The following is a 13,403-nucleotide window of genomic DNA, read 5'->3' on the forward strand; positions in this document are numbered from 1 at the left end:
CACATATACCTGCTAATTAGTTCTAACAGACTAACAGAATACTAGAATTTCCTGTGTTTTCATCACAACTGGAGCACAGACTTCTTAGATGGGCTGTATCAACACAGCAGGTCACATTATTTTTCAGATAAGAAAGGTAAAATCACCACACAGATACATAGCTACAGCTAAAAGTTTTTATGAAATCAACCCTGATATGAAGGGAGAAGCTATCCTTAGCGGCTAAAACAGTTTTTACCAGACTGTAAAAATCTTAGTTTTGACATGGAGGTCTTTGTGGATTGGCTCACTCTTTGAGCCAGCACATTAACTTTAGTTTTCTAAATATAACATTTTCCCAATGACAGCTCTAGCGTAATGAATTTTAGCAGGTATATGTTAAACGATCACTATTTTAGTTTAGCGGGTGAGCAAGCTAACATTTACCAGTTAGAGCTAAATACAGACTATGCCTACACTTAGGAATGCTGTCAGTCATAAACTATGTACTCAACCTTTTAGTGACATTAGAAGAATATTTAAGGGACCAAACATCCCATCATGTAAATGTCTTTAGAGCCCTCAGCTTAACTCACTGTAAGACTAGAGGAAAAGACAATCCATCAAAAGCATCGAGAGATTTCTGTTTGGGACAAAATTTTCTTATTTTTAATGAATTACAGTAGAAATTGCCTAAGTCGAAGTCACACAAAACTGATTTTTGCTCTAGACGAATGGCTTCTGCAGGTCCCGATTTTTCCACGTCAATTCTGATAAAAATCATCACCTAAATCAGATCATACAAGTCGGGTCTTGGATGAAAAATCTGATGCCATTATAATGCATTTACAACTAAAGGTCATTGCATAAATCGGATGAGTTTAGCCCTGAAGCCCTCCTCAACTCCCGCCACACCCAATTCCAATATCTACGGTCCATGCAAACTCCGTACATCGGCTCGTTCATGCACAGCTACATACACTAACAACACCTGGAGATCGCTCGGGTGTCTATACAGTCTGGATTGGCCGCACTAGGCGAATCAGTTCATTTCACCGAAGACAATTATGGCAAGTGCGGGAGTCAAGCAAAAGCTACAAACTCGCACTTTCGACCAAAAATATGAGATTATAAAATTTGCAGAAGCAAATCCAGGGATGAAGCAGAAAGAAACTGTCTGATATTTTGGAAAAAAAAAAATCCCAAATCATTGAGACTGTGGAAAATAAAGAAAACGTTGCAGCCAAAGTTGGATTGTTAAAGAGAATCAAAAAGATTTCCTATGCCGACATTGATATGGCATTGTTACTTTGGTTTAAGCAAGTTTCCATTTTGCCAGAGCCTCGAATTGACAGATTTTTTTTTCTGTCTCATGTGTAAGCCGGATTTTATCCGACTTACACGTAAGACATTTTTTACAAGTCTGATAAAATTCCATGGGCCATTTGAATCTAACTTAGGCAATTTCTACTGCACTTTAGAAGGTAGCTAAGGTTGTCTATCTGACAGTCCATGATGAACTAGTTCTTCCTTGGGGTCTTGGAGCAATATTAACAGAGGTGGAACGGACTGGGCCAGCATCCTCCTATTTAAGTCAGGAGGTGGCTCAAAAAGGAACAAAATCAGACAGCAATTAATGATGTGTATACAAACAACAGCAAAAATTTGACATGCCATCCTTCCCTTTCTGTAGCTGGATGGCGCCCTGTCCCCTCCTCATTGCCAGTGGCCAAGGCCAAAGCACTCCCTTCCACCAACTGATCTATCACTCATTTGATGGGGTGATGATCCTGGTAGTGATCACTTTTCCTTCTCTCTTGTTTCTCACTGTTAAGATGCAGGTCCCTGGTCAAACACCGTGGGATGTAAAATAGGTGCATCTGCACATACATGCATGCATGCATACATATAAATGCACGCTCACCTATTCTTTCTTTGTCCTGTTTTGTATTGTATGTTTTGTTCTCCTCACTTGTCCTTGTCTATGTTTACTGTTGTGCTATTATAAAAAATAATTCAGCTAAGGCCAAGTTCATAAATTCGTTTACTCTGATTACTTGGAAAGCCTATAAATATACTTGTGACAGCCGTAAACCTCCATATAAAGCTGTTCACAACTACCTCTAATTTTAGCAGATTCCTAGGTCGGGTGTTTGGGCTCTAACATGCATCAGCTATGTCAGGGGGCACAGCTGTCTCAGACTATGGAGACACTTGCTTAACCATACACAGCTAAGAGGCAAGCTCCTCAAATAAAAATAGGCTTACCATCTGGATAAAAATGGGCTCTCGTGCATCGCGTCACAACTACAAAGGTGCAAGTCATGACTTAGGGTAGACTAATTTTTACTTTTTCAGCTGGTAACACGGTCAGCTTGAATGCTTCAGTGCATTCTCATTAACAGTTCACAGTATTTTAGACTTGTGGTTTTATAGCCAGGTGTGGACTTTACTCTAAATCTTGATAACATGATAGTTGTATATACTCAGTTTGCAATGTAGCATTTTACATGAAACAGAATGTGCATTTATTAGGAGGATCAATCAATTTATCATATTAAGATATTTTTCTTTTGTAGTTTAAACAGTGTTTTGACCTTACCTACTTCGAGTAATGAATGTGCTTACATCAGTGGGTAAGAAAGGCCTCACTGACCTTTGCTTTCCATGGAAGAGGCTTGAGTAGCCTGGTTCTGATATGAGGATGGAGGACACCTGTAAAGCCCTTCACATTGGGCCATGTGCCAGGCACCATCAGCTGGTGGTGACAAGTCTATTCTGGGACTGGTGGAGGCAGCAGAAGTAGACCCCTAACCAGGAAACTCTTTGGATACTCTTTCTCAAAGTCCTGTTTCTCTGTTTCAGTCAATCACATTGTCCTTCCATCTGTGGCTGGCCTGTTCTTGCTCTGTCTGTTTGTAGTCTGAATAATATTAGGTTGCATTAGTTCTACTGTATATTGCCATGCCATTCTCATCTGGCAGTGCTTCCTATCAGGAAAATCGCCAATGCCACATCAAACCTGCAAACAGCTATTGCAACCAGCAACTCACTGTTAAAACCAGCAGCAGCAGCAGCACACCCTGGTGATACAGTATTTCTTTTGAAGCATGCCAGTCTAATATTTGGATGGCTGAAGGGACCGGGCTTCAAGCCAGAATAAGGGTCACTGTCAGAAGCTTGAAGTTCACTGAACACTTTGTGCATAAACAGTGCATGAAATCACAGTGATATGCAACACAGAGGGCAAGGCACCATACATACCGATGTCAGTTCACCCTGATGCTTGCATTTTAATATGGAGTGTGTAAGAATTACTCTATTTAATTAAAAAGAAACCAAAGACAGCATATCATATATTAATTAATTTGTTTTTTTTGAACAAGTAGGAATTTGGGGAGTGATGAGAACAGTTGTTTAGAGACGTTTAGAGAACAAATTCTTCCTTGTTGTAGGATTTTATCTGTTCAGCTCTTTTAATTTTTTATTTTTATCAGTCAGTTTCAATTTTATGGAACTTTTTGAATAAATGGAGAATAATTTGGCATTGTCTTGGTGATATTAGCAATTATATATAATTATATTTTATTTATTAATTTTTTAACATGACTTAGGCCTATGAGACTGGTCAGTGACCCCTCCCTGCAACCTCCAAACTCTAGGAAAAACCCCCAACTGGTTGATGCTGGAGGTTGATGAGTTTTGCTGAGTGAAATTGATTGCAAAGAAGTTGCTGCATCTAATAAATGCACTTTTGATTGCTTTGGGGGTGGCTGTGACTCAGGTAGAGTGGGTCATCTGCTAATTGGAAGGTTGGTGGTTTGATCCCTAGCTGCCCCAGCCTGCATGTCAAAGTAATCTTTGGGCAAGATACTGAACCCCATGTTGCTCTCTGCTGTGTTTATTGGAATGTGAATGTTAGATAGAAAACACAGATGTAGAAAAAAGTGCTTGTGTGAATGGGTGACTGAAGACATGTTGTATAAAGCGTTTTGAGTTCTCAGGTAGAGTAGAAAAGCACTGTACAAGAATCAGTCCATTTATCATTTAGCATCTGGTTGCTAGCAGGTTGCCACAGTTTATCATTGCTTCCATGGAAGGTACTGATTTGTCTGCACACACTCACTATTTACTCTCCAAGCTGTAGTGAAACTTGAAAGAACTGCAAGCAAACTTGAAACAGAGAACGTTCTCCTTCAGAGTTAAAGGTGTGCCTTACCAGTGCAAGCAACATATTTTAAAAGGTGCAACTTTTACTTTGAAGGAGAGCGCACTTTGTTTTCGGTTTGCATCAAAGTTTTCGGTTTGACTACTGCTCAGCAAGTAGTTTGCAAGTGTTTGCAGACAAGTTGGTCTCTTCCATGCAAACTACGGTGACTGCGACCTAATGTGGCTTAGATGCTCACTCATGCCGAAGCTTGAGGATTCACACATGCACATACACCACTTCTGTTTCCCCGTCAGGCAGACTGCAGCTTGCCACTGAGAGAATGTTTGTTTCATAATACAGAGGAATGCCTTCCTTGTACACTGAACCTGAAAATTCCCTTTGTTCCTTAAATAAAAGCTCCTCCCTGCCTTATGAATCACTGACTAGTACTAAACTTAACACCATCCCTTAACAAGGAATGCATAAGAGCATATATGCTGTTGGTGGCCTAAGGCATCACCTCCTTGTCTGAGACGGATGTCAAAACTGACAGCTGCGTAAAACCTGTTTGAAAGGAATTGTTGGTAATTAGTAGATTATTAACAGGATTAGTGAGTTTTATAATAGGTCTACCTGTCGTTCTACAGGGCTGACAATTCTCCATTTAATATATCAGTATCTGATATTTGCCTGTACTGTAAGTGTAGGTATACTGTATACTGTATTAAAAAATATTATTTTGCCATGAGATTTTGTTTTCACTGTCTTGATTGCTCATCAGAGTTTGATGATGTGCTAACAGCTTGTTTTGACAATGATGAGATAAAGGTGTCTTTGCAAATAGCGGGCTAATAAACGGTACAGTAGTCCAGCTGCTTAGCCGACAGATTTACGGCCAGCTTCTCCACTGCAGCCGTGAAAGCGGATATGTGGCTTGCTCAGAACAGGCTTACTTCATTTGACTGTTGCCATGGGAAAAAAATGAAAACAGTTTTCTGCCAGTGTTTGTATGTGTAATAGTGTGTGTGGTTTCAAACATCAGGGGGAATGCGTCATTTCATCGCTGCCCATTCACCACCACTATAATTTCATAACTAGCTCACTGTCTGCAGCGCAGACAAACGAACACGTGCTCCTCTGCTTTAAGTGACAATTGTCAGGTTTCCTTCCAGTTTGGCTTTCGCTGAACACCGGTCACGGGGGAACGCTCTCTCTGACACTAAGAGACGAACAGGAGACAGATGTACAGAAGGGAGAAGTGATCTCTGGATAGAAAACTGGTATCAAGTTCCTGGGAGTGGTGAAAAGGTTAGCTATAATGCACAGTTCTTTATATAGTTGTACAAGACAGATTCTTCCTTCATGGCCCGAATATTAACCATCTGAAGTAACAGTACAACTTTAGGCTGCTTTACAGCCTGTTGCATCACTTTACTGAGCTGCAAAGGAAACACTGATTAGTCCATGTATCCTTCTTTTCTTGTCGGCTTGGAGATCCCCAAAACAAACACAGATAAGGATAGAATTAAACTTAATGTTAGGTTTGCTATTATTATATAGGCACGAGCGATATGAGACAACCAGTAACAGTTCCGTCTTTTCATATCTTATCTATGTGCAGTCTGACCAAAATACATTATCATGATTTATGTATTTTCTCTTTAAATGTCACCTGATATATTCTAAGACTGTGTCATATGAGATCTGAAAACCGTGCTGTGTGTAGAGTAAAAGCTCTTCAGTGACACCTGATCTTGAAATGTGTAAAGCTAGACACCTTGAGCTTTATAACTTACATGGGGTGGATTGGATGGATGCCAGCTGGCTGTTTTTTTTTTTTTCTTTCTGATAATGACTGAACAGAACAGTGCAGTCACTGATGCAGTGTGCATCGCATGCCAGAGGGTGTGTGTCACCCAGTCATAGTATGTGTTCAGAGGTGAGCATATGAGTACATTATAGGAGTCATTTGCTTTTGAGTGTAGGTGGGACTCTTCGCAGAAGTCATAGAGCTGTCGGACGTGCTCACTCCACAGGCGCGTTTATCCATTCATTTGACTTTTGCTTGAATTTTATTTCAGTCAGTTTATTGCAGACACTTTTTTTCCTTCTAGCTTCCTGCTGTATTTACTCTAGTGAGATTTTTTTTTCCATGACAGTTTTTTCCTAAGAGAAAGAGAGGGAAGGTAGGAGGAGCCGGACTGAGAAGTGTGCCTTGCGCGCTCTCTCTCTCACTCTCTCTCTCTCACACACACACACACACTGCCTCTCTTCCATTCTGTCATTGCCATTTCGGCAGAACGGAGACTGCTCATTCCCAGCCACCCTGAATGTAGGGGGGAGACATTAAACTTATTAACAGAGGAATATTTATTTTCTTCACTACAACCAAAGGACCGACAGGAGCAAGGAGAAGAGACAGTAAGAAAAATCATTACAAGGATTTCTTCTTTCATTCTTTCCTTAATGAATTAAGCAACACGTGCCAGCTGGTTTTGGCACTTGATTCGTTCACACAACACAGTGTGAGACGCTCCTCTTTGTTTGATGTTGTCCATTTTAGTTTCAATTTGAGAGAGTTTACTGATACAAACCACAATGGTTGCTGGAATGCTGATGCCCCTGCACGACCTAAGGGCCATCTATGAGGTCCTGTTTCGAGATGGTGTCATGGTGGCTAAGAAGGACAAGAGGCCGCAGATCAAACACCCAGAGGTGCAAAGTGTAAGCAACCTTCAAGTAATTCGTGCCATGGGGTCTCTTAAGTCCAGGGGATATGTGAAGGAAACATTTGCTTGGAGACATTTCTACTGGTACGTGACCAATGATGGCATTGTTTACCTGCGTGACTACCTCCACCTGCCCACCGAGATTGTTCCTGCCTCTCTGCAAAGGATTAGGAAGCCAGCCGCCACTCTGGCCATTGCTCACCGAGCTGCACGGGTCCAATCTGTAGAAGGTCCAACATCTTATGTTCCTAAGCCAGGACGCAGGGGTGAAGCAGAAAATCCAGAGGCAGTAGCGGAACGTCAAGGCTACCGCCATAAGATGATGGGTCCAGGAGAAAGAGAGAATTACTCTGATAGGACCCCTAGGTTCAGAGGGCGTCCACTGACTGCAGAACCAGTCAGAGAAAAAGCCTTATGGGAAGCAGAGGACCGGCCTCAGCATGTTTTCAAGAAGAGCACTGGCTTCAGAAGTGAAACAGCAATGATGGAGGATTACAGGGTGAGAAGAGTCACTCACCAGGAGTTTGATGTCAACGGTGAGAAGCCAATAACATCATCACAAAGGAGGAGAGTGTTGGAGGTCGAAAAAGAGAAGCCAACGAGTTCTGCTCCTTCCCAGACAGCAGCTTTGAAACAGGATGCATCACAGAGCGTTCTGATATCCTCCAAAACCGCCCTACCATTAGCTGTGACTGCTGTCGCTGCGGCTACAGGTGCTGCAGCATCAAAGATTCCAGCTAAGCCCTCTGCTCCCAAAACAAATGAGGAAGTGAAGTTTAAGGAGAGGATTATTACTGAGGAGAGAGCTTCTGTGAAGTCTGCTGAAATGATTACAAGCAAATCAGCTATCACAGTGCTTCCTGAATTCAATGCCAAAGAAGAGAAAATGATAAAGGTGGCTGTGGATCCAGTTGAATCCACAGATGTCAGTGCTCCAGCTAAAACTGCCAATGATCAAGTAAAGCCCCAACAAGTCTCTTCAAAAGGCTCTGCTCTGGTTACTGACATTGCCGCTGCTACCCCTGTCATCACAAAACCTGCTAATAAAGCTGTCAAAGAAGGGAAGTGCAAGATAAAGGAGGAATCAGTTAAGCCCACACAGGTGAAGGCCCCAGTTTCAGCTGAATCTAAAATCTTACATGATACGAAAGAAAAAACTACAAATGCAGCTGTCACTAAAGAGACCACTAAACCCAAACCTCACAGCACCACAAGCAAACCAGAGGGCGCCACTAATGCAGCAGAGGTTAAAGAGGCCCAGGAATCTATCCCTGCTAAAGCAACTTTGGAGAATCTCTCAGCCCAGTCCAAAACTGATGAAGTGCCCCTAAAAGTTACTACGATACTCAAATCCTCAACTGTTGAAGTTAAATCTACCATTACCACAACAACTCTCGCAGCACCTCTGGCCAATGCTGAAGACGTACAGCCTGTCACAGCAAAAGCTACAGAGATGACTGCAGAAGAGAAGAAAACTGATGCTAAGGTGATTCCACTTGTCAAAAAAGAAGCCCCTAAAGCTGCCTTGCGGGACCCCACAATAAAAGTACAAGAAGAAACTGATTCATCTCAGCCTCCTCAACATGTTGTCATCACAGAGGTGGTTAAAGAAACCAAACAAGTGGCTGAGGGAGGCTCAAAATCAAAAAGAAAGAAAAAGAAATCTCCAGGTGAGGCCTCTAAGAGTGCCAATACTGAGGGATCACCTGACCCAAAGATGGAGAAGGACAAAGACACTAAAGAGAAGTCCCAAGAGGAAGTGGCAGAAAATAACACTGAACCTGCAGCAGTTATTTCACCGGAGCCTTTAACTGTGTCTACCTGTTTAAAGGGAGCAGAGAAAAATGAGGCTAAATTACATACTGACGGGGAGAAAATAGAAGATGTCCCTAAACAAACAAAGGCTTTTTCAGAAGAAGCCTCACTGCCATTAGGGCAGATTCCTGCAGTGCCTCTAGTGGATGCACAAGTAAAAGAGAAGGTTGAGGAAAGCAGTGTCAGCAAGCACATACAGGGACCATTATCCCCCAAGGGGGTGTTAAATGTTATGTTGCCCCATATGGAGCCAGTGAAATCTGAGGAAATGACTGTCACCAAAGTGGAAACCGTGACGGTGCAGAAAATAAGTGGAGTGGAGCTTGTGCAAGCGAGCCCTAAACCCAAGGAGGAAAACCCTGCCCCCCCGTCAGAATCTCAGAAACCCACACTTGAGACTAAATCCCTCATAAATACAGAGAAAGCTACAGAGGAACCTTCAAAGGGAAAGAAAAAAGGAAAAGGTAGAAAGCAGGCTAAAGCACCCGAGTCAGAGACTATAAACATAAAACCTGTCCTTTCGCCTAAAGCAGAAACATTCCCATCAACTGATATTACACCCCTGCCCAAGGCTACAGTTAAAGACAGCCCTGACACGGCCTCTGGACTGACAGAAACTAACATTTCTCTAAAGATGACTCTTGAAAGAATGTGCAATGAGGAAATCAGGCAGGCAGCAGCTGTGCTCTCTGAGGCCCCAGCAGACAAAAGGGAGGTGGAGCCAGCACTGCTCTTTGCAGAAAAAATCAAGCGGGAGGCTCCAAAACCAGAAACATCCTCCAGTGCGAGCAAAGCACCCGCAGCCGGAGAATTAGCGTCAGCAGCACCAGCAGTAACAGCGGAGCCAGCTGCAGCGCAGGCACAGGCCAGCCCACTCGCCGAGCAAGAGGAGCCTCCCAAAGTTGCACAACATTCGGCCGCTAAGGCAGCAGAGTGCAGCACAGAGGAAAGGCTCTCTGTTTCTGAGGCCTTAAAGAAGGAGGGAGAGAAGAAGAGGGACTTGGTAGAGGACACACCCTCCGCTACTGCCATACCTGTGACCCATCCTGCCCAGCCTCACCTGCACGACACCTGTGAGTCCGAAACATCTGACATAGACGAGGCCGCCATGAAGAGGAAAATTGTAGTAGTAGAAGAGATAGTTGAGGTGAAACAGGTTATTAGTCCTGAGACAGCTGGACAGCAGTCACCACCACCTCCACCTGTGCAGCCAGAGGAGGAAGAAGAGGAACTGGACCTGGATGTTCTGGAAGAAATCGCTATAGAGCGGGCAATCTTGGCGCAGGCAGTAAGGGACAAGGTTCAAGGAGCGTCACCAGAGGCAGACTGGGACCACTCACTGGGGGAGCCAGAGGAGAAGACATGGCCTAACTTCATTGAAGGTTTGTTTGAATGCCTGCCAGTTAACCTACTTCTTTCTATCTTCCAATGTCTCTGTGATGCAATCACTCTTGCATCTAGATTCCCACCTTTCTTTGAAGCATGGGAGGGCTGAGGGTACTCGATGACAGCACTGTTGGTGCTTTGCACTTATACACCATGTACTTACAGCATTTTTTATTCTCTGAATAACATGATCATTCTGTAATTGTCTACAACTTCCCTTCCAAAGTATTATTTGGGGTGATTTGATTATAGTTTATGGCTTAAAATTACGTTACCAAGCTCAGAATATATTTTGTGATGTGGTGCAGAGGGAGCCACTTTTCAGTTTGAGTGAAACAGTGAGGAGATTTTTAAGATGTGGTTGTGATTGAATTATCTTTGTGTTAAAATAGATATTGTATCTCTAGCATGATCCCTGCGTAGTGTCTTATTGCCACTTGACACAGGTTCCCTTTTTTTGCAGCAATAAATACTAACAAAAATAATTTGCCTCTAATCTTTCAAGCTTTTACATGCATCAGTAGCACTTAAGAAACAAATCAAATGCCAAGAAAATTCCCACTTTTTGGGGTGGGGAATTTTGATGTTGTTGCATAATAGGCAAAATTAGTCTCTACAGACTGTTTGAGTGGTAACAGTTATCTCTGGAGCCATCTCTGAGTGTTTGCCAGGAGGATTATGAAGATCTGCAGCCATTCCAACAAGGTGGGGCTGTTTGATGAAATTCAGCCTCGCCTGTTCCCTGCAGAGACAGTTAAGCATTAGTTAAAGCCAAAATACGGGAGGTGTGGTGCTTTGGGGAGCATTAGCCCTCTTTCCTCCAGTAAAGCTGTGTTCTTGGCTCTGGTTTGTGTGCTAAAGTTGTTTTCTTGATTCTCACATTAGTCTGTCTTGAAGGAAAGAGAGGCATGCCCTTTGCATTCCATTATGCAAAGGGCATTAACAGGGGAGTTATGTGGGTAATGTCAACACATCACTGTATGCCATCCTCCTTTGCTGGTTTTGAGGAATAAAAGCTCCACAAAAAACCAAAAAAACCCAAAAAGGTGCCACATGATGCTGTGGTTAGCTTTTGCTGAAGTGAAACTCATGTTAGTCATGTTAAATCGTGATGGCGATACAGCATGTTCATGTGACTCCAATGTTTTGGATGATATGTAATGTTTCACAACTTCCACAAGCGGAGTAAGTTGCTACTTTAACCGTCATGTGCAGCTTTGTATCTCTAAGAGAGTGTATAGAATAAACTCGTCTGGGGCGTTGTCTGTTGAGGGTGTGAGCAACATGCAGATAGTCAGGAAGTTGGAATAGCTTGCTCACAGTTCCCTGGGTGTGTTTGTTTGGATCCACACGTGACACACGTTCTGGATTCAATTAGCAGCCTGGCTCCTCGATTCGCTCTGCGTTATTCATCAGGAAAATAAGTTAGATGAAAACTCTGTGACACCCATACACAAGCACAACCACATGTAGAGCTCATTATAAGCAGAACTCTGCTGCTCTACAGTGCAGTGTGGCATCAAGGTGAAGCTTGTCTTGTACTTGCAGTGCTGATAATCACAGTGGTGAGTGATCACAAAGATTTTAATTTGACTTTTAATTCGGAGGTCTTTCTAATCTGTGACGTTTTCACACGCCAGACACAGCAGTGCACTGCTGACATCTGCTGTCCATTAACAACCATTTTCCCCTGTCACACAGACCTAACAATACAGCTCCACTCAGAAGTCTTTGAAAGTAACTCATGTTTATCGTGCAATGAGAAAGCCACGGTTTTATTTTTTTGTTGTCAAGCTCTGATGGTGCACCTTCTGTACAACTCATACACGAGTGTGTCCAAACTTTTGGCTGGTACTGTATGTGTAGTGGTTTCCAGGAACACTGATTTTACTACCTTTTTCCTTATAGTGTGGTATTCTTGGTATGTTGCTTTATCAAATGTCAGTGGGCTCAGCTCACATCTGACTTTTTTTTTTTTTTTTTGCAGTTAGGTGTGCAAACTTTTGTCCTGCTCCAGTTTCGGTTTCCAGCTTGCTTTGCATCAGTGATGCAGAAACTAGGAAGAAAGAAAATATTTCACGAAATGTGACTTGTGCCACAAAAATGTTGCTTTCAAAACAGGGACTTTGAACTGGTTTAAATTTCATAGTAACAGTTTACATTGCATGTAGCCCTTTTCTTTTCTTTTGGATGGAAGGAGTGAAATGACCTTAAGCTAAAGCTGTGCAGTAAAAATTCTTTTCTATGTACTGTACATGCCATTTAAACCCGTGCTTCACGTGGCACTATGCACAATTTGGATAAATCACATCACAGATGTGCCACTGAGGGTCTTCCATGTTTTCATCTCTGAAATCGTGCCTGGTGCATAGTTGCGTGATTGGACAAATGAACAGCTACAGTGTGCTGCAGCTCTGTGCCTCTCATTATGGTGGCACTTCATTTTAATGTAGTGACTCATCCGGGTGATTTGCAAATTTTGGAGCTTGGTTCACGAGCATGACCTTTCTGGAAAAAAGAGAGGAAAAAAAAAAAAACTAGGGAAAAAATGAGAGACAAACTCATAACTCATGGCGTCTATCAGTAGACTGTGTTCTGAGTTGGCAACTTAATCTCCCGCTGCTGTTTGGGCTGCTTGGCCCACGGTGCTGTTTCTCTCAAAACAAAGTAAATGACCTTAGCTGGTGTGCCCTATCTTTAACTGCTGACTCTGCGTATGGAACCCCTTCTGATAGTTTGTTTGGAGTGTCAGAACATATTGGTGTACATGTCATAAATTTTTAGAGACGCGGGCAGAACCAAGCTAACATTTTGCCAACTAAGGGATGTTTAAACAGCAGTACTTTAAACCGAAATGAAACTTGAGATGAATTCTTCTTGGGTTAAGTGTAATTTTGTAAAATTGTGGCACAAGTATAGAACGGGAGTCAGAACAAGTGAATATTTATGACACTGATTTACAAAGTGAAACTTAATCTTCTTCCAGCAGCTGGTTGTGCGTTTGAGTTGCTACTTTGAACTGCCGCACTGACGTGCACAGAGGGCTTGATATCGGATTTAATGGTCAGTTGGAACAGGAGGCTGGATAGTGATGCACGGTCAGGGGTCTGTTGTAGTAATGTAACAGTTAACTCACACGAGGCCAAACTGTGGAAACAGGATTGATAACATGTGGAATATATTGAGGGTTCGACCAAGAGGGTTATGATGTTAGTCATTTCCCAGGGTGCATGCTGGACCTTTTTATAGGAACTGACTAATGTGACTTCAGTTTTGTGAGTGGGATGGAAGTTTGAGATTCATTTTAGCCTCGTTTGAAAGTTCATGAAGCCTTCATTTTTTTT

At 42.6% G+C, this 13,403-nt stretch overlaps 1 protein-coding gene across 3 annotated transcripts in view; it reads left to right on the top strand.

Moving 5' to 3' along the window:
* Nucleotides 1–13,403, top strand: part of LOC115794142 (plectin-like) — a 105,577-nt gene that overhangs the window by 41,882 nt on the left and 50,292 nt on the right. For 2 of the 3 annotated variants that reach the window (XM_030749458.1, XM_030749461.1), the window contains exon 1: nucleotides 6,455–10,055. The exons of the other annotated variant lie outside the window; for it this stretch is intronic. In XM_030749458.1, coding sequence (XP_030605318.1) covers nucleotides 6,728–10,055 — 3,328 coding nt within the window. In that variant the 5' untranslated portion in view covers nucleotides 6,455–6,727. Of the gene's footprint in view, nucleotides 1–6,454; nucleotides 10,056–13,403 lie in introns of those variants that run through there. 3 annotated transcript variants of the gene reach the window in all.

The sequence above is a fragment of the Archocentrus centrarchus genome, chromosome 16 (assembly GCF_007364275.1).
Source record: "Archocentrus centrarchus isolate MPI-CPG fArcCen1 chromosome 16, fArcCen1, whole genome shotgun sequence".
NCBI classification, from domain to species: Eukaryota; Metazoa; Chordata; class Actinopteri; order Cichliformes; family Cichlidae; genus Archocentrus; species Archocentrus centrarchus.